This window comes from Eublepharis macularius, chromosome 9 (genome assembly GCF_028583425.1).
Source record: "Eublepharis macularius isolate TG4126 chromosome 9, MPM_Emac_v1.0, whole genome shotgun sequence".
NCBI lineage: Eukaryota > Metazoa > Chordata > Lepidosauria > Squamata > Eublepharidae > Eublepharis > Eublepharis macularius.
In genome coordinates this window covers 15288341-15315220 of record NC_072798.1, presented here as the reverse complement: position 1 = coordinate 15315220, position 26880 = coordinate 15288341, and the positions used below count along the sequence as shown (strand labels likewise).

The 26880-nt window shown below is 44.0% G+C and overlaps 1 protein-coding gene and 1 pseudogene across 3 annotated transcripts in view; both read right to left on the bottom strand.

Annotated features, from left to right (window-relative positions):
- LOC129335960 (solute carrier organic anion transporter family member 1A2-like) overlaps positions 1-26880 on the bottom strand; it is a 47773-nt gene that overhangs the window by 17228 nt on the left and 3665 nt on the right. The window contains exons 2-10 of one of the 3 annotated variants that reach the window (XM_054988874.1): positions 19710-19800; positions 19100-19246; positions 17530-17671; positions 17307-17439; positions 13666-13793; positions 12389-12535; positions 10305-10403; positions 6194-6442; positions 3950-4114 (exon numbers count right to left, since the gene is read on the bottom strand). In XM_054988874.1, coding sequence (XP_054844849.1) covers positions 3950-4114; positions 6194-6442; positions 10305-10403; positions 12389-12535; positions 13666-13793; positions 17307-17439; positions 17530-17671; positions 19100-19216 — 1180 coding nt within the window. In that variant the 5' untranslated portion in view covers positions 19217-19246; positions 19710-19800. Of the gene's footprint in view, positions 1-3949; positions 4115-6193; positions 6443-10304; positions 10404-12388; positions 12536-13665; positions 13794-17306; positions 17440-17529; positions 17672-19099; positions 19247-19652; positions 19801-26880 lie in introns of those variants that run through there. The other 2 variants (XM_054988873.1, XM_054988875.1) reach the window with 2 other exon arrangements.
- On the bottom strand, positions 9498-9607 carry LOC129336334 (5S ribosomal RNA; annotated as a pseudogene).

Genomic DNA, 26880 nt, shown 5'->3' with positions numbered 1-26880 from the left:
ATGCTATAGAATACTATGATAAACATTGTGAAAGGGAAGTTGGTTTCTTCTTTGTGGATGCAGAAAAAGCTTTTGACAATTTGAACTGAAATTTTATGTTTGCCACAATGGAAAGGTTGCAAATGGGAAAAGACTTTATTCAAGCAGTAAAAGCAATATATAGAGACCAATGTGCGACAATTGTAGTAAATGATGAGCTAACAAAAAGATTGGAAATAAGAAAAGTTACAAGACAGGGGTGCCCATTATCTCCATTGTTGTTCATTTTGATTTTGGAATTGTTACTGATTCAAATACAAGAAGATGAGGCCATAAGAGGCATAAAGATCAAAGAATTTACCTACAAGGTTAGAGTTTTTGGAGATGATGTGATGGTCATAGTGGAAGATCCAATACAAAATATGCCAAAGTTGCTTGTTAAGATAAAAGAGTTCGGAGATCTGGCTGGATTTTATGTTAATAAGAAGAAATCAAAGATACTATGTAAGAATATGACTAAACAAAAGCAGCAAGAATTAATGGAAATTACCGATTGTGAAGTAATACATAAAGTTAAATATCTTGGAATTGAGCTAACTGCAAAGAATATTGATTTATTTAAGAATAATTACGAAAAGCTATGGCAACAGATTGATAGAGATATGATTAAATGGAATAAATTAAATCTGTCATGGCTGGGAACAATAGCGGCAGTTAAGATGAATTTGTTACCATGGATCATGTTTTTATTACAAACAATTCCAATCATTAGAGACACTAAACAATTTGAAAAATGGCAGAGGAAGATCTCTGACTTTGTGTGGGCAGGCAAGAAACCACGAGTAAAAATGAAAGTTTTGTGTGACGCTAAAGAAAGAGGTGGACTGCAGTTGCCGAATATTAGATTATACCATGAAGCAATATGTCTAGTTTGGTTAAAAGAGTGGATGTCACTGAAAGATCGCAAGCTCTTAACATTGGAAGGTTATAAGAAGTTGTTTGGATGGCATGCCTACTTATGGCAGGATAAAATAAAAGCTGATTCTATGTTTTTGCATCACTATATCAGAAGGAGCCTCTTCAAGATCTGGAAAAAATATAAAAAATATCTGGGTGAAGGCATCCCCTCCTGGGTGGTACTGTTTGAAGTGATTGATCCGAGAGCTATCTACAACGAAGAACAATGTTTACCATACAAAGAGATATTGATTATGGAACAAAAAATGATAAGAATTAAATCGGAGGAAGAGTTATCTTCTTGTTATGGATGGTTCCAATATAGACAGACCAGAGATCTTTATAATTTGGATTGTTCAAAAGAAGGAATTAAATGGGAAAACTCAGAATTGGAAGAGATTATACTACAAGAAAGCAAAAAGAAGATATCTAACATTTATAAAATACTTTTGAAGTGGTATACAGAGGATGAGACGGTCAAAGTACAGATGGTGAAGTGGGCAATTAATTGCCATAAAGAAATAACAATGGAATCATGGGAACATTTATGGAAAACTACACTGAAGATTTCAACTTGTACCAGTATTAAAAAGAATGTTTATAAAATGATCTATAGATGGTATTTAACGCCAAAGAAGATTGCGCTTGGAAATGCTAATATGTCAGATAAATGCTGGAAATGTAAAAAGCATGAAGGATCATTGTATCATATGTGGTGGACATGTGAAATAGCCAGACAGTTCTGGGGAGATATTATAGAAGTAATAAATGAGATATTGCAGATTCAAATAAAGAAGAACCCAGAACTATCGCTATTTAACTTAAGTATGGAAGATGTTCCTACTCAATACCGAACAATACTATTTTATATGACGACGGCAGCAAGACTTTTATATGCGCAAAAATGGAAAGTGCAAGAAATACCAACTATTGAAGATTGGATGCATAAATTGCCGTACATGGCGGAAATGGACAAAATGACAAGGAAGCTGAGAGATCAGAATCCAGCGGAATTTTTTACGGACTGGGGAAGATTGAAAACATATTTAGAAAAGAAGTGGGATGTGAAGGGGGAACTATGGCAATTTGAAAATTATTAGAATGGCTTTTCTATTAGAAGAGATAGAGTCTTTACCATATGAAGTGAAGTATTAGCTAATTGTTAGCCCAAATGTAAGTGGATTTAGAGTTAATAGATATTGTTAGAATTATTAAAGTAGATATTTTATCCGACTGTTCGCTTAAATTTAAATATATGTGGAGCTAATATAAAGTAATAGACAATAGATTTCAAGTTTATAAAAATAATTCTGAAGTTAATAGATAGGGCTTAGTTGAATAAAAGAGTAAGTAAACATGAGATAAGGAGTCATAGAAAAAGGGGACAGATTGGGAATAGATTAGGATATAGGGTTGGAAAGCTGTTGGAAGTCCTGGAAAAAGGGGGGGAGGGAAAGGGTGGGGGGGAAAGATAATGTTATTTGAAAGTTGTATATTAATAATCTCACCTAATAAAAATTCTTTACACGGAAAAAACCAGACTATCTGGTGGAAAACCAGACACCTGGCAACCATAGTAACTAGTGTTGGGGGAACAGCAAGGAAAGTCCCACCATTACAAGGATCTCCGGCTGGCAGTTTGTAACATCCAACCCTGTGTCTTTCCATCAGAACGTATACAACAAAGTGTTATGAATGAAGTCTCTGAGCATATTTTAGGATTGCTAACCTGCAGGTGGAGCCTGGAATTCTTCTGGAATTACAAGTGAGCTCCTGACTACAGAGATCCGCTCCCATGGAGCAAATGACCGTTTCAGATGGTGGGCTCTCACATCCCATCCGAACTCCTTCTCCTCTCCAAACTGCCCTCCCCAGGCTCCACCCACAAATTTCCAGAGCTGGCAGCCCTAGTTTTAATTCTGGGAAAACTCAGACCTTACCCGGAGGCTAGCAACTCCAATGCAGCCCCAGCCCAGCCAATACACATGGGGAAAGCCCCTGCACCTTTTGACTCACTGAATCAAACTTAAACTGTGTATTGTAGTCTGCCAGACATACTAGAGTGCTCCTCCCCATTTTTTGCAAAAACCTAGACAGGCATTTTAAAAAGATCATCCAATGAGCCATAGATAACCAAACAGGACTCCTGGGCTCCATTTGGCTACCTTGATCATCCTATGTATCACTTTTAAGTACTAGGGCAGGGGTCCCCAACCATTTTAAGCCTGCTGGCACTTTTGAGATTTTGCCACAAGTTGGTGGGCACAGCCACAAAATGGCTGCCACAAGAGGCTGAGCCATCCATAAAATGGCTACAACAAAAGGCAGAGACGATATATTGTCGAAGGCTTTCACGGGCGGAGAACAATGGTTGTTGTGGATTTTCCGGGCTGTATTGCCGTGCTCTTGGCCAAGACCACGGCAATACAGCCCGGAAAATCCACAACAACCAAATGCAGAGACAAACACAAACTATTGGGGCTTGTAGGCATTCTAATAGCTCTAACCATCACTCTTCAGCATTTCAGTCAGAAGCTCTGTTGAATAAGATGCCTTTCAAAATGAGCATATTGTTTAAAAATAATTTCTTGCATGAATTCAGCTTCTCTTCAGTCATGCAGTGAAGATTCTTGTACAGTTGTGACAGCTCTGCTGAGGTAACTTTAAAAAAAAATCTGCACAGCCAATCAGGTCTCCAAGGGATAATCAGAAACCCTGCCCACTTTCTAAAAACACTTTGCAGGTGCCAGCAAAGGTGTCAGTGGGTGCCATGGCAACCATGGGCACCATGTTGGGGACTCCTGTCCGAGGGTACGGTTTCCTGGCTCATGCTTAACCCTAACCCTTGCTGAAGCTTACATACGTCTGAAATTTTTTTTAAAAATCAAAAAATACATCCATGATATACAATCCATGGGACCATCATTTGATTTCTAAACAGGGGCTCCCACCCCACCCTCAAAGTCAATTCCCCAGGAAAATAAAAGCAACAAGAACAAAGAGGTTTACATACCAATAAAAAAGATGGCATTTGAAACAGATATGTTAAATTGCTGCTCCATATACTTCGGTTCATAACTAGTTGAGCCAACAATAACATTGTATTGTAGGACGTTGAGAAGCAAAAAGACCATGAAGACAACATTTCCAAGGAGTTTCTTCACAGTGAGGAAGAAATCTAGAAAGAAAAGATTTACATCTTCTCAATGTCTGTTTTCCCTAGAGCTGATGCTAATTTATATTATTTAAATTGTAAGGTTTCTTTCCCATTCCCAGGGCTTTTTTTCAGGGGGAACACGGGGGAACGGGGTTCTGGAACCTCTTGAAAATGGTCACATGGCTGGTGGCCCCGCCCCCTGATCTCTGGACAGAGGGAAGTTTAGATTGCCCTCCGCACCGCTCAGCGGCGCGGAGGGCAATCTAAACTCCCCTCTGTCCAGAGATCAGGGGGCAGGGCCACCAGCCATGTGACCATTTTCTCCGAGGGCAACCCACTGAGTTCCGCCACCTCTTTTCCCAGAAAAAAAGCCCTACCCATTCCTAATTGTGGGAGTGTAATTAGACATTTAGGCCTAACAACATATTATGTCCCCAGGTTGGATGGAAAAGAACGTTTTTGAATTTCTACACTTCCCTGGTACACATGAGCCTGATTTAGAGCAGGAATGTGGCCCTAGGCCAGATGGCCCTAAGCCCTAGGATTACCAGCCTCCTGGTGGGGCCCAGAGATCTGGAATTCCAACTGATCTCCAGTCCACAGAGAGCAATTCTCCTGGAGAAAATGGCTGCTTTGGACTCTGTGGCATTATACCCCACCGAGGTCCCTCCCCTCCATAAACCCCGCCCTCTCCAAGCTCCACTCCCTGAATCTCCTGGAATTTCCCAGCTTGGGCCTGGCAACTCTACCCTGGGGTGTACTACTTGTCCCCACTGAGATGATGAGCTACATCTCTTGTTTCCTCAACATGGCAAAAAGCACCACTCAGGGCCATTTTAAATTGACAAAATGAGGTAGGAGGACGGTCTAAGCCTCCTTTCTCCAGGTGCAATGCTCCTAACCCAAATTGGGCCCACGTATGCCTGGGAAATCTAGGCCATCCTCGAGGAAAATGTAACACGTAATTTGGTGGGGGTGGGGCAGAACCCAAAGATATAAAAGTTTTCAAATGAACAATTTTCTACTTTCTTGAGTGCAACTTCATCAACGTGTTCAAAGATTTAAGGACACAATCGAGCCAGGACTGTATTAACCCATGGCTGGGTCCCTAGGGTTTCAGGTATTTCAAGCCCCCTCTGGCACTTCAATCTTTCACCCCACTACAGCTGACAGCCTGACCCTGGTACGGTAGGTACTAGACCGCAGTACATAGCCCTATATCCATTTTGAGGGTCTCCTGAAAAATTCACAATTTTAAAAATATTTTTATTGCATGAGTAGAACTCGCCAGGAAAGCACATTTTGGGGGTATAATTGTTCAATACTGTAGTATTTTGGAGTGAATAATTTGTTTATTATTTATTAAATATATATATATATATAATTTATGGATAATTGTTTTAATAACAACAGCAGCAGCAATAATACCTGTGCTTATACACCACTCTTCTAGACAGATTACTGCCTCACCCAGAGTGCTGAACAAGTTAGTGTTATTATTATCCTCACAATACAGCTGGGGAGCTGGGGCTGAGAGGAGTGCCTTACCCAAGGCCACCTACTGAGCTCAAGGCAGTAGTGGGATTCAACCCACTAGAGTGCTGATTCACAGCCAAACCACTGATGATTTTTTTCACTTCAATAAGGAAGCAGTTAATTATCTTATTAACAGAGGTTATATAAGAGAATCAATTAACTGTAATTTATGTGGGGGTGTGCTTCAGCAAAAAAAAATAATTGACGGGCCCCTAGTCCCTACGGAGCCCCTAGGCTTCAGCCTAATCAGCCTTATGAATAATACGGCTCTGGATCAAGCCCAAATTAAGCCTTTTAAAGTCCAAATTGTTCCAAAGGTTTAAGCAGGTATTTAAATCATTGGGGGGAAATACCTCACTTTTGTGGGACTGCACCCCAAGTTTCCTTTTTTTTTTTTAGTATCCTTTAATCAAATATGAAATTTGTAATTCAAAAGGAAAATGCTGATGTTGAATTTCAGCCAACTTCTTAACAGTGCGAAATTCGTTTCATCGGGCTGAAATCTCCAAAGCTCACAAAGAACCAGAAAAAGAGAGCCAGAAGCTCAAGGCTTCTTTAGTCCACCTTTTACTGCTGACAAAACTTTCAGTGGTGGTTGCGTTCGTCCCTCTGTTTTAACGTGGTTATCTTGGGTGATCGCATAGATGTCACTCGGCATCGCCTGAATGTTTCTTTCTCCTCCTTCTTTTGGCAAAGAGCGAGGCAGGAACCAGAAAGGCAAAGAGGCCAAAAAGCTGGCAGCTCCACATATCAATATTCCAAGCCACCAGGCTCCAACCCAACGGATATCCTTAGAATTTATCATCAACGAATCTGAGGAAAAGAAACAAGGTGTCAGTTTCTACATTGTCTGAATGTCTTTTTTTCATTGCCCACTGCAGAACCAGAGCATCTCCCAGTTTGAGCATTAACTTTCACAATACAGACCAGTTAATCCTAAACATAGTCTGTTTCCACACGGCTTACCTTATTCTGCAAAATAGCGAAAACTCACGAGAAGACGCTGTTATTGTGTCTTCTCGCGCGATAACAGCATCTTCTCATGAGATTTTGTGCGAGATTTTGCTATTTTGCAGAATCAAGTAAGCCGTGTGGGAACAGCCAATGTTATACTTTCCAAAGACCTTTGAAGTCAGTCGGCTTAGAAGGATATAATGCTGTTTAGGATTGCTCTGCGTTAGTTGTTGACCCAAAAGATGTAGATTGCAATCCAGCTTAGTTAAGGAAATCGCTGGTGGTTTCATAAGCATGGTACCTTTGTCTCAGTTACCCATCTGCAAATTGAGAATTATAATCAGGCCATAACCACATATGGAGAAAAGATGTCTCTGTGAACATATACGGATGTGTCTATTGAGCCAAACCATTGGTCCATCTGCTCAGTAGTCTGTATTCTGATTAGGGTGTGTATCTCCAAGAAAGAAAAGTCTTTCTCAACCCTTGAGAAGGTCTTAGAGATTGAACCGTGGACCTTCTGCCTGCTAAACAGATGCTCTGACACTGAGCCACACCCCATCTTCCTCTTCTGCAGCAGGATATTGCATACCTTCTTGCAAGGACAAAAAGATGCCCAAGTTGTCCTTCTGAGGAGCGGGCGAAACACAGGAGATTCAAGGCTCTTCATGTCTTGCTTCTTCTCTACCTGCATCATATGCGAACTGGTTCAATCTTGAATGTTTGGCTTTTCCAATTTGTCTGGGTTTTTTTACAAGTTTATAATATGATTTCTCCCTTGCGAATTCACTTCAAAAAGGATTTGGATAAATTGGAATGAGTGCAGAGGAGAGCAACCAGGATGATCCTACCAGGAAAGACTGAGAGCAGAACCACAAGTGACAAAAGGCACAGATTGGACACTTGTCAGCTTCCCTCAAGTTTTGATGGGAAATGTAGGCAGCTTGGCGGAAAGTTGGACAAATGACAGTTGAAAAGTCCATTGGACAGCAGTCAGAGAGCGAAGCTGCGAGACCAGGATGCCTACATTTCCCATCAAAACTTGAGGGAAGCGGACAAGTGTCCAATCTGTGCCTTTTGTCACTTGTGGTTCTGCTCTGAGGGACCTGAGAATGTTCAGTTTGGAGAAGAGATGGCTGAAGGGAGACCTGGGCTGTTTCCACGTGGCTTACCTTATTCTGCAAAATAGCAAAATCTCACACGAAATCTCGCCTGAAATCTCACGAGAAGACGCTGTTATCACATCTTCTCGCGCGATAACAGCGTCTTCTCGCGAGATTTCACACGAGATTTCGCTGTTTTGCAGAATAAGGTAAGCCGTGTGGAAACGGCCATGATTGCTCTCTTTAAGCATTTAAAAGGCTGTCACTTAGGGGAGGGAAGTGAGCTGTTCTTATTGGCAACAGAGGATAGGACTTGAAAAAATACGTTTAAACCACTGGAGGGGAGGTACTGGCTGGACATTAGGGAAAACGTCTTCACTTTAAATGTAATTCAACAGCAGAATTGGCTGCCTAGGGCTGTGGTGGGTTCCCTCTCACTGGCAATCTTCAAGGAGTAGCTGGACAAATACTTGTTGGGGATGCTTTAGGCTGATCCTGCATTGGGGTACTAGATGGTTTGTAAGGCCTCTTCCAGCTCTAGGATTCCATGAAATTAAGACAGAGCCAGACTTAGTACGCTCCTTCCCAATGTTATTCTACAAATACCAGCCATATTTGAGGGTTCATGTGTTGTCCATGAACAGAAAAGGCACACCTTCATTAAAGTTAATACCACCTTCCGCTGCTGCTCTGAGGCGGAAGTGGCACAACCACCTCCCATCTTCAACTTCCGTTCTTAAGCAAAAGTGCATACTCAAGATCACTGAACACAAATTAATTAGCTCTTAAGAGTGGAGAGATCCATTCTTGAGCATGCCTTAAGCTTTAGCCATTTGAAGTCTATTCATGGGCCACAGGCAAGCTACTTCAAAAAATGAGCTACTACAGAAGCAAGTAGAATGCAGCATTCTCTGTGGTGGCCTCCACCTTTTGGGATGGCCTACCTGAACAGGTCAGGAAAACTCCCACTCTCCTGGCTTTCTGCAAACTGTGGAAAACTGAATTGTTCAGAAGGTAAGAGGACTGTGCTATAAGGAAATAGTTCAGAAAGCTGCGGTGGTATATGGACAGGGACTACTGCGTACTGTCTTTTCCTGTAATGCATAGTTTAAAAAGGGGACAGAGCCTTCGGGAAGGCAAAGATGAAATTAACAAATCGTCTGAGGAGTGATCTCCGCTTGCTCTGTCTTTTTAAAAAGACTCCGGTTGGTGCAGAACGCTGCAGCTCAGCTATTATCAGGAGCTAGGGAGACCATGAGCATTACTCACATTCTACAGTCATTCCAGGGGGCTACCTATTGGTTACAGAGCCCAATTCAAAGTATTGGCCATCACTGACAAAGCTCTTCACGGTCTTGGTCCATCGTATCTATGGGACCGCCTCTCTCCCTATGTTCTGCCTCGACAGTTTCTCTTGTCCAAACAGGGCCCTCTGCAGGTGCCACCTGTCAGGTGATCAAGATCACCTGTCATATTCAATGCCCTGCTGTTGCTGATGAGGTTAATCTGTCATATGTGCCTGGGGTGGGAAACTGAGAAAGGGAGCTGTTTGCTCTGCTGTAATCTCTCCTCCGAGTCTGGGAGCCTTGAGAAACTCTTTCCCAAATCTGCCTGGCCTTGAGAAGTTCATGGATCACATAGCTTACCTTCCTGCTTATCTGTTTTCTCTCTGAATTAGACAACTGCTAGGAGAAAGGGGAGGGGGACGTTAAGAGTAGAAGCCTATATCTCCTTGATGCTTGTATGTAACCATCATTCCTGTCAAGGACTCCATAAAGGTATGAACTGACAATTTATCAATAAAGAGCTTATACCTACAGCACCCAGGCAGTCTCCCATCCAAGTACTAACCAGGCCCGACCCTGCTTAGCTTCCGAGATCAGACGAGATCGGGTGTGTTCAGGGTGGTATGGCCGTAGGCAGAACTTCATGCAGTGAAGTTTCTTGAGAATCTTCTTGGCATCCTTACACCATCTTGCACATGAGCAGAATCAATAGCTGTCCATACATGTGCAGTCTCTGTAGTGCCCCCCACTTTACGGAAGGGTCTACCTGAGGAGGGTAGAAAAGCTTCCGCTTGCCTGGCCTTCCGCAAATGATGCAAAACTGAATTATTCAAGAGGGCTACTCAGATATTGTAAGGAAGTGTCCTCAAAAGATCCATCAGTAAAGGGATAAGGATGGACCACAGACATTGCTGATATTTCTGTAAATATTGAGAGACTGTAGACTTCACTACTATTACTATAAGTATGAACCTATTGGGTAGTTCCCGTGTTGTCTAATATGTCAACTGTCGAATTGCCTATGCTCTTTTTCAACATTTCTTCAGATCTGTATTGGATTTCTGCTGTTTTTTTTAAATCTTTGCAAATTTGCATGTTTATGGAGATGTCCTTGATATTGACTGTACTGACTCACACCGCGTAATCTGCCTTGAGTCTCAGTGAGAAAGGAGGACTATAAATAATGTAAATAAATAAAGTTGAGCCAGCTGTAGTTTAAACAAGAGAAACTAGAAAAAAACAGAAAAGCATTAGCCGTTAATAAAGGGAAGACAGAGCAGGAGAAGATAAAAAGGAACACTGTTGATGCAAATGTGAATCCTTATTCCTTACCGGCATCTACCTTTCCAATGTCAACCCACATATTAGCACAGAAGGCTCCAAGAAGAAATCCAAGAGTTGGTCCAAACAACCCGATTGATCTTACAGCTCCTGGAAAAGATGTCGTAACATAAACCAAGGACCTTCTTTAGTCCATCAGAGAAGACTGTAAGAAGGTCAGACTATGAATGAGAAGTGCATTGAAATCCCCACTGTGCCATGAAGTTCACTCTGCTGGGAACCTTCCCTCAACCCTCAACCCAACCTCTCAGCACTGGAGGAGGAAAGAAGTAAGCATGCTACTTTGAGTCCCTGGGAACTATGACCATTGTACTCTCCTGCTAGGATGGAACAGCTTTCAAAGATCTGGTGTGCAAGCTTAATGAACAGACCTAGAATGCAACTGGGGATATCATTTGCTTAGGGACAGTGGACCATCTCCCTCTCTCAGACTCCAAGCCCTGCTGGGGCTCTTCACTCCATTGGAAACAAACATGGGAACGGGAAGCAATGCTATGTAACTTCGCAAGACTCCAGGAATTCCCCAAATCTCTATGGTTTTACCATGGAGACGGAGGGATTCCTAGACCATCATGGCGTCAATGCTGGGTACTCAACCAGAAATGACATTGTGATGTCACATGACATTTCTTTCCAAGTCCCTGCACCCCAAGTACTTCCATGGGTTGCCAATGCTTGGCTGGCAACCCTAGATGCAATCTCAGGAACATTTACCAGGGAGTAAGCCCCACTGATTCAAATATGGGGCTTACTTCTTAATAGACTTGCTTGGAGTTTCTCTCTAGGTCTTGGAGGAACGGCTGTGAAAAGCTACTGTGCCTTGCTAGGAACAGACAGGAAGGAGAAATCTCCCCACTTACCTCCCCAGCCTGATGCTTGGGAAGAAATAGTGTTGCCAGCCTCCAGGAGGAAATGATAGCCTCAGAGTGTGGACTCTGTGGTATCACAGCCCTATGGCACTCCCTTCCTTCCTCAAACTCCACCCTCCTCAAGCACCGCCCCCACACTGCCAAGAGTTTCTGGGGTCGACGTTGGCAGCGGAGGAGTGTGCACTTTCCAGCCTACTTCGTGTTTTTGAAACTTTTGGGGAAAATTGGGATAGGCCCTGCAAAAAGATTTGCTAAATTACAGGGGTGCTGCTCAGTTTGGCTTTATGGAAATAAGAGCAACTACAGTTGTGACTACCATATGCAACCTCACCCTTTGGAAGTTATAGTCCAAGGGAGCCCATGAAACCCAATAGAAATGTTTTGCGTGAATGATTTCTCTATGTCCCCCACCCTGCCCTGGGGAAGCTGACACCCATCTCCCTCCTCCATGCACCATGGGGAAGCCACCCCCACTTAGGCCATTTTCACTGGTGCTGAGCCTGTGGCTTGCCCAACGGGAGCAGATTGGGAGGCAAACAGCCCTGGGAAAGGGCCTCACCATAGCCTCCCAGATGGAGGGGAAGGAGGAAGAGGGCCCCCAATGGAGGGAGGAACAGGCTTGCTGAGGGCTGCCCAGTGGGGTCCTGGGTGCTGCCCAGAGCTGTTACTTGTCACAGCAGACCCCAATGGTGCAGGTGAGCTAAGCAGAGACAGGGCTCCTTTTGCATCCCCTCCACCTTTGGTAGCGGCCCTGGGAATATCACATTTTTATGGGCTAATACAATCTGTAGCTGCTCTAAGAGGAAATCTAAAGATTCAGGAGACAGTGAAAAGGGAAGAGCTCTGAGCTATGAATAGTCCATCAAAAGATAAGAATGGAATTCTTCTTTAATTCCGCCTTTGAAACTAATCTGCAATCAGGTTTAGGGGAGGGGCACCTTGAAGAAGCAATTAAGAGCAGGATGGGCCAGCCTGCACGTGCTTGCTTACTCTTGCTCACACACACATGTACACACATGCATGTGCACATGTGTGCACATCACGTGCACACAGAGAACTAAATTTGGCCTTTGTGCCTCCAGTACCTTATCTCTCTATCATAGCATCACCTGCTAAAACAGACTGCAGCCTAGAAGATTGTTCCCATCCCAGATGTGAGGGTCAAACACTGATAGAGGATGGCAAGGAGAACCTCATTTATTTTACCTATATAAAAGGCTGAGTTTTCTTCTCTGGAAAAATCGTCAATGTATGAGAGGCCCAGAGGCATAATAGGAGCTTCGCCAATTCCGCGTAAAAGGTTCCCGACGAGAACAAACAGCCAGAGGTAGGAAGCTCTGTGTTTTCCACACCCTGTGGGCAATAGAAGTTACACAGCTTGGAAAAGAGATACATGGAAGGACTGATAATAACAGAAAACCCCACTGTTACTTTTAAATAGGAGCAGGCGCTAAGATAGAAATGGATCTTTTGCTAGAGAGGGGTCTCCTGCTACAGTTCCAAGGATGTATGTGAGCACAGCTTCCATTAAAGGATGAAAAAACCAAGGGACAGAACGTCTATTTGGACTTCTTAGACCTGCACGATTTGGGTCCAGACCTGGCTTGGATAGTAGTGATTAAGGCATTGCAGAGCTCCAGGAGGGTTGAAATGCCAGCCTTTCTGCATGCGCCTCTATAGATTCTAGCACGATGCCCTGGTTTGAGTGTCAGATGATGATGTGAGAGAGCAGGGTTTGAATCCCCACTTGACCTTGGGCCTGTCACTGCCTCTCAGCCTCACCACAGGGATGTTGTCATGAGGATAAAACAGAGAGAAGAACCGTGTTGGAAACTGCTTTGGGTTCCCATTAGGGAGAAAAGCAGCATATAAATATCTAAATGAATAAACCTGACAACCAAGGCCAGCTGCAGTTTTTCCTAGGGGCACAGAGTATCTGTGAGCCACTCCACGGCACAAATTGTAGTCACCTTCCCCATCTCCTATAATGGCTCCTCCCCCAACCATAAATTACTGAATTCCTGGGTCTGAATACGGAAATGGGGGACTGACTACGGTGGCCAGGTGCCCGCCAGTGGGGGGCAAACTCCCAGGGATTTGCCCCCTTACTCCTGAGGATTTGCCCCGGGGATTTGCCCCCTCCCAGGGATTTGCTGGTGGGGGGCAAACTCCTGGAGTGTGCCTGCTACTGGCACGCACCTCAGGAGCTCGCCCCGTGCATGCACTCCCACCCCTCGCGCTGGCTGCGGGAGCATCCCTGTGCTCCAATTTGGCCCCAAATCGGCCAAATCAGAGCACGGGAGCACTCCTTATATAAGGACATCTTTTTGACCTCCTGAAAACCTCAGGGAAGGGATCAGAATATAAATCTAAGTCCTCAAACTGTATTTTGTTGCACTGCAAAGCACACGCATGCAGAGCGAAAGGGGCATTGTACTCCCACCGAGTAGCTAGCTGTAAATTTATGGAGAATATTTGCTCACCAAGAGTAGTTGCATTTCCATAGATTCCCATGTTATCTGCGGCAGGGTGAGGAGACAAAGTGGGCAGGCAGGCTGCTGTACTTGTAGAAGAATTGTGCACCGAAATGGCAATGCTTTTGTAATTATAACTTTAAAAAAACACAAACAACGTGTGGTTGAAAGGATGGTTTTTTGTTTTTTAAGTATACTGCGGTTGCCTTTGGATTCACATTTGAACTGAACTGACGAGAGTAAGGAGCCCGTCAATCTAGCGCCCCCTTTCAGAGCAGTATAGTTACTACATTCATGTGAATTTTGCCCCTGTATCTGGGATCAAGAATTCTTCTTTCAATGTGAATATTGCTGCTCCCTATTGAGCACATGAAGCTGCCTTATACTGAATTAGACCCGTGGTCCACCAAAGTCAGTATTGTCTGCTCAGACTGGCAGCAGCTCCCCAGGGTCTCAGGCGGAGGTCTTTCACATCACCTATTACCTGGCCCTTTTAACTGGAGATGCCGGGGATTGAACCTTGGACCTTCAGCAAGCAAAGCAGATGCTCTGCCACTGAGAGCCAAACTACAAGTGGCATCTTACACAGGTTGGACACTAGTCAGCTTCCCTCAAGTTCTGATGGGAAATGTAGGCGCCCTGGTTTTACAGCTTGGCTCTCCATTACAGCTGCAAGACCAGGATGCCTACATTTCCCATCAAAACTTGAGGGAAGCCGACTAGTGTCCAACCTGTGTAAGATGTCACTTGTAGCTTGGCTCTGAGCCACAGCCCCTCTCCAACACACTGCAGTTGATTCAGGAAGTTTTTCTACACGGATTACCATTTATGTCTTTGGAGAAGACATTAACCAAAAAGGGGTTTGGCTAGCTGTCCATCTTCTGGAATGTCATTCTTACCAACTGACCTGCTGTTGGTTCTGATTGTCGACGCTTGATGTGGTGTTTATTCTCTCAATCCATATTTGACAACATATGTTTACCCTTTGGTCCATGCATCATTGACACTTGATGTGGCATTCATTTATATTTATCAACTGTGAACATTGTTCGTTGACAAGCGTTTAATGTTTTAAGTGAGACTTCACCTTATAAATAATAATAATAATAACATTCGATTTATATACCACCCTTCAGGACAACTTAATGCCCACTCAGAGTGGTTTACAAAGTATGCCATTATTATCCCCACCACATACACCCTGTGAGGTGGGTGGGGCTGAGAGAGCTCCAGAGCGCTGTGACTAGCCCAAGGTCACCCAGCTGGCTTCAAGTGGAGGAGTGGGGAATCAAACCCAGCTCTCCAGATTAGAGTCCCGCGCTCTTAACCACTACACCAAACTGGCTCTCAGTATAAACACATCACCCTCTTTCCTACCACTCCAGATGTGGAATGCGGAGGTTTCCTGCATTCTTCTCTGTTACTGCAGCCCCTTCTGACACCCAGAAAGATTGCAGAACCCTTCAGGTCACAGGACTCATACAGAGGCATAGCCAGTTGGTTTGCAAGAGGCTGGAGTGAAAAAGGACAGGGAACAGAGAAAACTCCTTCTTCCACAAGCACAGCTCACTCTACAGAAAGAGGAGTTGATTTTACCCCTCTGTCCAGCCTCATTTGAGCACACCCACCCTCACAGCTGCTCCTCTGTACAGATTTGTGACCCCAGGAATTATGGGAGGGGGCTGCAAGAACGGAGAAAAATGTAGGAAAAATCCATGCACTGATAATTGGACCCATGCCAGTACTTTTACATTTTGTCCTCTAGTATTCGGTGCTTTTTTTCTGTTCCTGCTTAATGGATCTCTCTCTCTCTCTCTCTCTCTCTCTCTCTCTCTCTCTCATTTTTTCTCCTTTCTGGCACAAAAATAGTGAAGACAGACTGTTCTCTTCATTGAGAGCATGAATGACTGGCTTGAGAGAAAAGCGGATTGTGTGAGCAGAGCAGGTTCAATTTTTGAGCACTATATTTGCAAGGATGGAGGCATCACTAACAGCATTAATAATCCTCATATTATATTTATTTAGTTCAAATTTCTATTCCGCCCTCCCCGCGAGTGGGCTCAGGGTGGATCCTATAACATAATTGTGTTAGCAGGTTTCTGACGACACATTGTATCCTGGTGTGCCTGCCCGGGAGCACCAGTATAAACATGGCCTCCAGAGGGCGCCGCTGGTGGCAGACAGCCAGACGAGCCTGCCTGTCCTTCTGCCGCCAGACTACGTAGCCCAGCTGGAGGGGGAGAGCAGTGCAGTAAGAGAGACGCGCCTGCAAGCCCTGGTGGACCTGGGGCGACAGGGCGAGAGCGAAGCATCTGCCACCCTGCGAGCTCCACTGGAGCCAGGGTGCGCCGATCTCGGCAGAGCCGGGGCGTCAGGGCGAGAGCAATGTGCCTGACCCTGCGAGCCCCACTGGAGCCAAGGATGCGGCAGGAAGAGCAAGCCCGCCTGCTCCACCCTCCCTGGCCCCAATCCCCGCCCCTCCTGCCAGCCCTCCCCAGACCCCTCCTGTCTCTCAGCCCTTCCCAGACCCCCTGCCTGCCTTCCTGCCTGCCAGCACTTCCCAGCCCCCCACACACACCAGCCCTCCCCAGCCCCAGCTTTCTAGAGCCCATTGTATTTATTTGCACAATGGGCTTTGTTTCTAGTAACAACATATTAAAATACAATGAAAATTCATCTATGTTAAAACAACAGTGTATTAATACACATTTAAAACAGGATGGTGGACGGCCTTCACAGGGAGGGTTAAGATTTTATACACCCCTTTTTTCAGGCCCGTGGAGGCCCAGCCTCGGCCATATGCCTGGCAAAACATCCCTGTCTTGCAGACCTGGTGGAAGGATAGTAGGTCCTGCTGGACCCTGATTTCAGCAGACAGAGCGTTCCACCAGGTGGGAGCCAGGACCAAAAATTATATTATAGATAAGAGGAAAGGGCTTAGAATTGGTGGCTTTCCTAAGGCCAGGGCTCATTTCGAGGGGGAACGCGCAGGAACGCAGTTTCGGCAGTTCCCCAAAGAGGTCACATGTCAGGTGGCCCCGCCCACCTGACTCTTGGCCATTTGGGGCCCATTGCAGCCTGGATTGGGGCCGAAATGGCCTGGATCGGGCCTCTGATGGGTGGTGGATCACTCTCCCACTCAGCAGCTGCCCGATCCTAACCATTTTGGGCCCAATTTCAGCCCTGAATGGCCAGGATTGGATCCAAAACAGCCAGGAGAGGTGATGTCAGGGGGTGTGGCATATGCAAATCAGTTATGCCAATGACACACTTCCGGTGATGGCAAGGGGTGTGGCATATGCTAATGAGTTATGCTAATGAGTTCCTCCAGCTCTTTTTCTACGAAATGACCCCTGCCTAAGGCCATCCTGTGAGTTCGAGGTTTAGAGAGCTTCTCTGAAATCACATATTTTATTTCTTCCATATTCATGAATGGTTGAACTCGTATGGGAAAAACAAAGAGCTTCCCTTGGGGGCAAAGTTACAATGGGAGACAAGGTCACCGATGACTAATCCTGAGAGTAGGTGGCTCGGTCTCCTCCCAAAGAGACTCTTAGAACCAGGAGATGCACAGGTCTTTCCAACATACCATCTGTCACAATGGTCGATATTTTATTAGCAATGTAATAATAAACATCATTCAAACTTACCGCCCCATTATGAAGTGAGGAGCCACAGAAATAAATGCTCCAACAGCCATGATGACACACCCAATCGCAATGACCTTTGGACGATGGACTTTTGAGCCAAGGTAACTCACCAGGATCAATACCATTAAGTTTCCTGCATTATGAGAGAAGACCTCAGCAATGCTGGAGGAAAATGCCTTCTAAAACATGTTTGCTCCTGCACAGCAAAGAGAGATGAGCATACCTATCTCAAAACTTCCATCAATCAAGCCAACTATGGATGAGGAAATGTCAAACCTCCTTTCAATCTGAGTTGTCATACTCTTCATGTAGCTTCCTGAGAGTCCTTTGGCGAAAAAGGAAAATGCTAGAGCCCCAAGAAATATCTATGGAGAGAACAATATATATAGTGGCAGAGAGTTAGCAAACAAGCTGTGTCATTGGGATATTTGTTAGTCGTAGCAAAGTTGCACAATTGGGAAAGCATGGAGTTATGTGTAGTGAAAGGCTCTCCAGTATATTCCAACAGATAAAACTTACTTTAATTGAAGGTGGTTCACATTCACTTGTATTCTTGCAGTAGCAGAAGACAACATCGAAACCTAATCTAAATAACACTGTTCTCTATTACAAGGGGCCAGCTAAGACGGCAACACGTGAGTAGGAGTATGGGTGTGCCTCTTGGCATGCTTGCGCAGGAGAGTTCTACAGAAAGTTTCGTGCTTCTTGCAAGATCAAGAGAGAGGGAGGACAAAAGGGATACAGAAAGGGAAGGAGGAGGCAGAAACTCTGAGATCAGACAAACAGTGCAATCCTAAAGAGAGTTACGCCAGTCTAATCCCATTGATTTCATTGGGCTTAGACTGGAGTAACTCTGCTTAGTATCGCACTGAAAAAGAAGCATCACACAAATGCACAGTCTGTTTCTAATGTACAGGGGGAAATAGCACTCTCCAGTGTTCAGGCATGTTGAGTCACTTCTATTCCAACACCATTGTTACTAGACAATTAGAAGGCTTGAAAAACATCTCAGTTGAGGTGCATTGGAGAGGCCACTTAATTTGTGCCTTACACCTCAGGGTGGCACCCTGTTTCTATCTGCATTTCATATAGGATCAGGCACAGCAGGAACATTTGGAAGTGGTGTTGGGTTGCCCAATAGCTTTAAAAAAATGCTTATTTACGTCCCCTCTTTTGCATCATAGATGCAGAGAAGTTAGCCGTGTTCTTTTTCTTTTGCATCATGCAGCATTCCACTCAGATCAGGTCTATGTCTGCTTGCTGGTAGAGAATGCCATCAAGTCAAAGCTAACTTATAGCAAGCCCTAGTGGGGTTTTCATGGCTAGAGATTAACAGAGGTTGTTTTCCATTGCCTGCCTCAGCAAATCTGGTCTTCATTGGAGGCCTCCCATCCAATTACTAACCAAGGCTGACTCTGCTTAGCTTCTGAGACCTGATGAGACGGGGCATGCCTGAGCTATCCAGGTCAGCGGATGTCTGCTTAGCATTATTAATGCTGCAAACATTGGGTGTTCTTGGATCGTTCACTTGGCCCTATCTGTCCTGGTTTGGAATAACAATCCTGATATACAGTTGCGTTCCTCCCACATCTTTATTGCTATATATGCAGTACCATCTGTGTACATGCCACTTAACAAAGGAAAAATAGGTCCCCTCCCTGAAGGAGTTTACATTTTAAAACAGACTGTGGGGGAAACTACAGAGGTGGGGTAAGGGAGATGCTTGTATGTTGGTCATCTCATTACTTCTGTCACTTATGTGGGAGAAAGAAAGTTGGAGGATTTGTTTCTACCTTTAGCTTTGAAACAGAGAGGGTGAATCTTTTCACAGAATGCAACCCATGGCTTTTGTCCAAGAAAGGTGGATTAGCGTTGACTTTTGCTTGCTCTGGAACCATTTTCCCATCCATGGTACTGATCTCCGAAACATATACTTTCTGCTTGGAGAAGAAAATGGAAGTTAGACAGTTTCCGCAGCGTATCTTCAGGCACATCCTCAGCTGCTGCAATTTAGGATGCAAAATGGGGGGAAGGGTGACGTCTCTATTGTATTGTAATCCAGATCCAGTGTGGTTCAGTAGTTAGTGTCCAACTAGGATCTGGGAGACCCAGGTTTGAATCCCCACTCCGCCCTGGAAGCCTGCTGGGTGACCTTGGGCCAATCACACTCTCTCAGCTTTGCCTACCTCACAGGGTTGTTGTAAGGATAAAATGGAGGAGAGGAGAATGACATAAGCAATTTTGGGTCCCCATTGAGGAGAAAGGAAGGGTGTGAAGTAAGTAAGTAAGTAAGTAAGTAAGTAAGTAAGTAAGTAAGTAAGTAAGTAAATTCTAACTGGACTCAACTCAGCCGTTCAGGAATGACAAGTTCACGTCATCTGATGTGCAGAAATAAGAAAGTACCTTAAAAATTTTTTAAAAAGTTGAGCTGAGCTGTCACGTGGTCATCTGATTTCTCCGGCTCATGAAGAGACACTTGATTTTTCACTGGCCCCTAAACAGGAAAACACACACATTAATCGGCTCATCATGACCGCAAGATGATCAAACCATCATTCACCAGTGAATTAACTACGCATCCAGGGCTAAATTTCCTTAATGTGAAAAGCTAGAAATTATCACCCACTCTGGATGGACTGAATTCTCTTTGGCTGGTTCTTCTTTACGTTGGCCTCTCTATGTGACATCTCTCCACTACCCTCTTTCTGCTACTTGGAAGTATGGATGGACACTTGATACATCTGATGAAGTAAGCTCTGCGTCACAAAATCGTATGCTGAAATAAATGTTATTAGTCTGCATTTTTATTAGAGCTACTGTAGCATAGTGGTTAAGTGGTTGAACTGCAAATCATCACTCCATTGGTTCAAGTCCCACTTCTGCCATGAGCTTAGCAGGTTGCCTTGGGTAAGCCACTCCTCTCAGCTCCAGGTGTATTGTGGGATAATAATAACACTGTTCTGAGTGGCACAGTAATATGTCTAGAAGAATGGTATATAAGTGTTGTAGTTTTTGTTACTATTATTGTTGTTGTTAGGTGCCGCTGGACTTCAAACTGACTTTTCTGCAGCAGACTAACCGAGGCTATTCTTCCTGTTGATTAAGTCAAAAGAGTTAAAAGAATAATAGTTGTGTTTTAGGTTTTTAGCATCAAAAGTAGATATAAAGATATACAGAGATCACATACAGATATTTTAAAATGTGTAAAGTGCTGTTCTTTTTAAGGAAGATGATGTTTTGTGTGTCGTTTCCCCCCCCCCCCGCCCCGAAAAGCCCTCTGGGAGGCAAGCAGGGGTCAGGGTGATTAACAGTGCAATCCAAACAGAGTTACTCCATTGAAATCATGATGGCTGAAATCAATGGGCTTAGACTGGAGTAACTCTTCTTAGGATTGCCCTGCCAACTCCGTAGCAACAAGCCCCCTCAAATTACTCTAATTACCATATAAGAGGGTAATGAAAATAATGGCCCCACCCACTAGCTAACATTCAGTTAGATGATACAAAATTCCAGTGGTGCCTAATGACTAACAATGTTTATTTCAATATTAGTTTTTAAAAATGCCACTGGACTTTTTTTTTATTTTGCTATGGCACCCTGGCGCGCCTGCCCCTTTGCAATTAACATTCAGTTGCGGACAAACAGGAGTTGGTTACGTTCGATCATTCAACATCCCGTTCTTAAAAACAGGAAGCCAGTTGCAGGCCCACAAGCAATCATGGTTTGAAAGAGTAAGGCAGACACAAGGGCTTGTGTGATGTGTGATGAGGGCTGAACAAAGAACAAGTTTGTACATGAAGCAGAATTGCAGTGAAGATTATTTCCCTGACTGTGCCCCATTGCAGGGCCAGATGAAGTGGACCCTGGCTGTCTCTCTCGGTTACAAGTCCTGCCCCAATACTCTACCGTGACACCAAACTGGCTTTAAAGGGCACTGCACGCTCTGAAATGAAACCACGTTTCCTGTAACATTTATTGGCCATTTCTAATTACCACCTAGATAATGATCTTGTTTATCCACAGCAACACAGTCTCTGGCCTGAAAGCCAATTTCAGTTTCAACAAAGGCGCCTCCGTGGGCTCACCACAAATGAAGAGATGGGCCAGATCAGGAAGAAAGCAAAGTCAAAGAGTCATTTCCCCGTGGACTGCACGTTACCACAGAAAGGTGAGTATCTCCAAACAGGTGAGTTGTTCTGCAGAATGGGTGTGTGCCTCAACCATCTTTCCTAATTTGGCTGAGTTGTCTGATGAAAAGGAAGCATTTGTTTAGGACTAGGCTACAGACTGCCCATGACAACATCACACCATGGTGAATTCAAGATTAAAGGTGTGCTGTGGGTGCAAAACTGCAAGCCATTCGTTCTTTTAAACCTTGTTGTCCGTTCATCTCACTGAGATCTGTTCAGCTCTAAATTTTTATTACTTTTTAAAGACTACTTTTCTTCCTCCAAAGAACTCCAGGCAATATACTTGTGGTGCCCAGGAGATATTCCAGCCACACACTGACCTCCTTAGCTCCACAGATTTCTAGAGCTTCTTCAAGGCTTCTGCACTGTTTGCATTCTAAACTACATGCAAGAAGGCTTCTAAGGTTTATCCGTCTAGCTAGATCTCCCCTGCTGTTAATAAGATGATCAACCTTTGGCTGCTTCCATATGGAGGTTTTCTCCCCTTTGATGTCCAAACTGGAGAGACCTTTGTTGGAAGCTTTCACATAACATGCTTTAATCATGCACCAGTTGTCATTTCCCCATTGTCCTCACACTCATTTCCATCCAAACCTGCTTAGCTCTGGAGAAGAGAACTGTCCAAGTGCATTTATCATGCTGTCTTGATGGAAAGTTGCAAATTTTCAGTGCCATTTCTCTACTGTCAGCCCCTCAGAGCCACCAATTTTTCCCAGCAAGTCACCAGAAGGCTTTTTTTTAGTAAAATGGTGATTGCTATAGCACTATAACACTATACAGTATAGTGCTATAGCACTGACTGATTGTTTTAAAGCCCCTGGGCAGCATGGTAAGGGGGGAAATGCAGGGGAAATGTTGGCTGATACAGGAAGTGTGCGCAAAACTTCAATGTGGAAGCTGAAGCTGTAGTAGTTGGGCTGTGAATCAGCACTGGGCTGGTTCAAATCCCACTACTGTTATGAGCTCTGTAGGTGGCCTCAGGTAAGCCACTCCTCTCAGCCTACCTGTGTTGTGGGGATAATAACAACAGTGTTTTTATTCATTGCTCTGAGTAGGACACTAATCTGTCTAGCAGAGCGGTATTATTGCGGTTGCAGTTGTTACTTTACTGCCAAAGCATATGCCTCTGCATTCACAGCTAGGAAGAATCCAAAATGGAGAATCCTTGCTGTAAGGATGCAGCCTAAACTCTTTGGTAGCTTCTGCAACAATCTAAATGTAGTCATTCTGAAGTCACACTTCAGAATCACCACATTCCGCCTGCAATTTTTGAATGGCCAAACATCAAGTTTGACACAGGCATGGAGAGTGTTTTAATCTTTCAAGCAAGGAATGTTGCAATCCTACTCAGGGTTTCTGAGCAGCATTGCAACATTCCTTGCTTGAAAGATTAAAACTTTGGGTTCACTTCTTTTCTGCCAATGATTAATCCGCCATGGAATCTAACCTTTTGAGATTACATAATGTATGTTCAGGCTTCTCTTCCTTCCCAGTCAGCTTCATGCTGATTTTGCATTCTTCTCGGCTGTTGATACCAGACCTGAGCCAAATTTTCTTTGAAGAAATGGTAAGAAATGAGAAGAGAGTAAGCATGAAACTGGGCTCCCCCCACTCACCATTCTGGCTGCCATTGCCTGCTTGTGTGGGTCTGGGGTAGGGGGAACAGATCTCCACAGCAGTGGGAGAAAATAGGAGGCAAGTGAAGTTGAAGCGATACTACATTATCCAGTTTAGTCTCTACGTTATCACTTCTGGTTGTGTAACTGGAAGTGATGTCACACGTGGTGATGCTCTAGTAATCTTCCAATTCTCTATCATAAAACTGGAAGTGACAACATGACATCATGCAAATCTCCAGGGGACTGGCAATTCTAGTCTGGGGGCAGCAGCCAACATATTTACCACTTCTGCTCCCCCTTTTTACCCGCAGGACACCACTGTAAGGACTGGTCTTCTTCCAGCAGAGCTTCAGAAATCACCGTATCATCAAATCTCATCGTGACCACAGAATGCAACTCAGTGCTTCAAGCCCTAACTCAGACATCTTGCCGAATGAAAAAAGAAGACCCACTCAGCCCTCAGTCAGACATTTTGTGGATTAAAAAAGGAAAAACAACAAAATGGCACCCAGCAATAGAAAGGCATGCAATGTTATGCTTAGGACCACTGGCACAGACATAGCTTCATGACCCTTCCCATTGGTGAAATATCCTGAGCTCTCCCACCTCAGATTCATAGCTCCCAGTCCAGCTCCCAATTCAGTATTGACTGATACCAACAAATTGATGCCAGAGAACAGGAATGTGCCATATTTTGTTAATGATAAAAACTGGCTAGGCTCAGCGTTACACAGAGTATGTCCTTACAAATTCATTAATACAATACGTGATCGTGATAGCTGCTAAAATATATCCTTTAAAAAAGATTAAAGAAATTCACAGAAGATAGTCTAGCGATAGTTGTTACTCATGATAATTAAATGGAACCTCCATATCCAGAAGTGATATTGTTACCTCACGAAGTGATATTATTACCTCACAGAAGTGATATTAACTTAAGTCTGGAATGATATGGCAACATAGGATATAGGCAGGAAAAGGCTTGGAGCCCATCCCTTCTGTAAACCTGGAGTGTAACAAAAAAATAGCCATACAGGAGACTACATATTATAATGGGCACTGAGCCAGAATTTTTCTACAACAAATGTAAAGCTATCTCAGAGGGTGAGACAATAAGATGTCTTATGAGGAAATATGCAATTGTGTCTGGATGGTGCTTCCTGGATCCTGAGGTCATTGGAAGGATCAGTGTTTGTGAGATTAGCAAACATCTTTAGCAAACTTTCAGTCTTTCCAAGCAATACTGCCCTAAGCCATCCAATAAGGCAATTTAGCCTATTTCCTGAGGTAAAACGATAGACCCATCTCCTGTAGAGATCACGTTTTGGCTTCGAGAACATCTTATGGTGAGGTAATGTTTGAGTCATTGAAGTGACTGCAGATGCACAATTATTACCACAACCCACTGTCCCCCAAAGACAGAGAAGGTGGCAATAATTATCCCAGCTTTCCATTTGAAAGGTAGGTCAGATTTTGTTCTCCAAGCCTTCCCTAGCCCTTCTCTCCCTCCTTTACCATGCACCCCATATCTGAAGAAGTGAGCTGTGACTCATGATGAAAGCTCATATCCTACCACAAATTTTGTTAGTCTTATAGGTGCTACTGGACTCTTGCTTTTTTATTTATTTATTTATTTATTTTATTTTATTTCTATTCCGCTCTGCCTGCAAGGGGGCTCAGAGCAGATGACAACATTTTAAAATATACAACAAATAGAATAAAATTTTGCAGCAATATAAAACATTAAAACACATCAGTTATAAACAGCCATGCACATTTTGCCCTACCCCCTCAAACTAAATAACCTGTGGGGTGGGTGACCAGTCATAAATGTTTACTAAGGGGGGCATATACTCCTCACCATGGCAGGAGGCCGACATGATACCTTACGTGGTCCGCCTGCCTCAACCACCAAATGCCTGGCAGAACATCTCTGTCTTGCAGGCCCGATGGATGGATAACAAATCCAAACGGGACCACGTTGACACAGACAAAGAGTCTCACCAGGTTGGGGCCAGGGCCGAGAAAGCCCTGGCCCTGATCGAGGCATGGCGAACCTCCCTGTTGCCGGGGATGACCAGAAGGTGTTTATCTGCTGAACAAAGCATCCTCCAGGGAACATGTGGTGAGAAGTGGTCCCCATAAGTTCCTTCTCCAGACCTCCTAGTTTTCTGGGACCTGTTAGGCTTCCTTCACCCATTCTCCACCATGCCTCCTGCCTACCCCTCCCTCTATGATCCTTCATTCTTTGTCACTTATTTTCGCTTATTATACACGTTCTCCAGACAGTTCTTTCTTATGGAGGGGCCATGGCTCAGCGGTAGAGTAGAAGATCCCCGGTTCAATCCCCCGGCATCTCCAGTTAAAATGACCAGAGAGGTTCTCTGCCTGAGAACCGCCGTCAGCCTAAATAGACAACACTGACTTTGATGGGTTGGATTCAGCATAAGGCAGCTTCCTGCATTCATGGACTAATAGTGAAGGGCACATAATTTGGACATCTTATTATAAAAGATTCTAGGAACTGTTTGGTTGAAATTCACCAAAGCAGATTACAATTCTCAAGCAACAAAGAAAGACACTTCAATCTGCAAAGCATTACATTTAGTGAAGATGATGTTATATATAATTATTTCTGATTTGCATCATTATGATATATAATCCCTCTTTTTTCTTTTCAGTATCCTCCATATTATTGTTCTGCTTTATAAAATAAAAAAAATATACAATTTAAAAAAATCCACAGAGAATTTGTGACAGCGACGTTTCCAAAACAAGAAGCCCTCTTCCAGTACAAGATGCCCTCTTGAACTCTTCAATTTCCTCACATTCCTACCTATGTGCCATCAAGTCACCATAAATTTATGGCGGCCCCAGGGAGGGGCTTTCCAGGCAAGTGAGAAGCAGAAATGGTTTGTCATTGCTTTTTTCTACAGAGTCTTCCCTGGAGACCTCAAATGCAAGTACCAACCATGCTTACTAGTTTATGAGATCTGACAAGATTGAGCTATACCATGCTGCCTTCCCTCCTTCCATATGTCTGTTCTCTTTGCACAAATACCCTCCTAAACAATTCTGTTTTACACCTTCTGAGCAACAATGAAAGCATTTCCTGATTTTATCAGGTAAGCTCCAAAAGGTGGGAGCCACAGCAGAAGATTCTCAGATACAAGCAGATGTTGTCCTTACCCATTTGTAGGCTGTAGGGTTGCCAACCTCCATGTGGGGAATGGAAATCACCCAGAATTACATCTAGTCTCCAGATTAGAGACAGCAGTTCCCCTGGAGAAAATGGCTGCTTTGGAGGACGAACTCCATAGCATTATACCACACTGAGGTCCAAACCTATCTCCAAACCCTGCCATCCTCAGGTGCCACCATCTAAATTTCTGGGAATTTCCCAACCCAAAATTCTCAGGCGTATCTGGGAAGCACCTTTAGAACAGAGACAATGATCTGGTGAGTGTCGCAGGGAATGAAGACATGTTCAGCAATCAGGAAATATCACCACCTCGAGGCTTCAATAGATTGAAGCAAACCTTTCTCCGCCTAAGGCCTGAATTCTTGCAAGTTAAATTCCTGCTTCCTGCAATGCCTTCTTCAATGTGTGAATAAATTACCATGGTTATAAAATCGGAGACAGAAATTTTTGTGTCACTCCATACGCAACGGCTCTCTTCAGACCTAACGCAAAATCACTATTTATTTTAGCTACATTTCCTCTATGTGAACCTCAGATTCAACTCGCGGATGCTCAAATCCTAG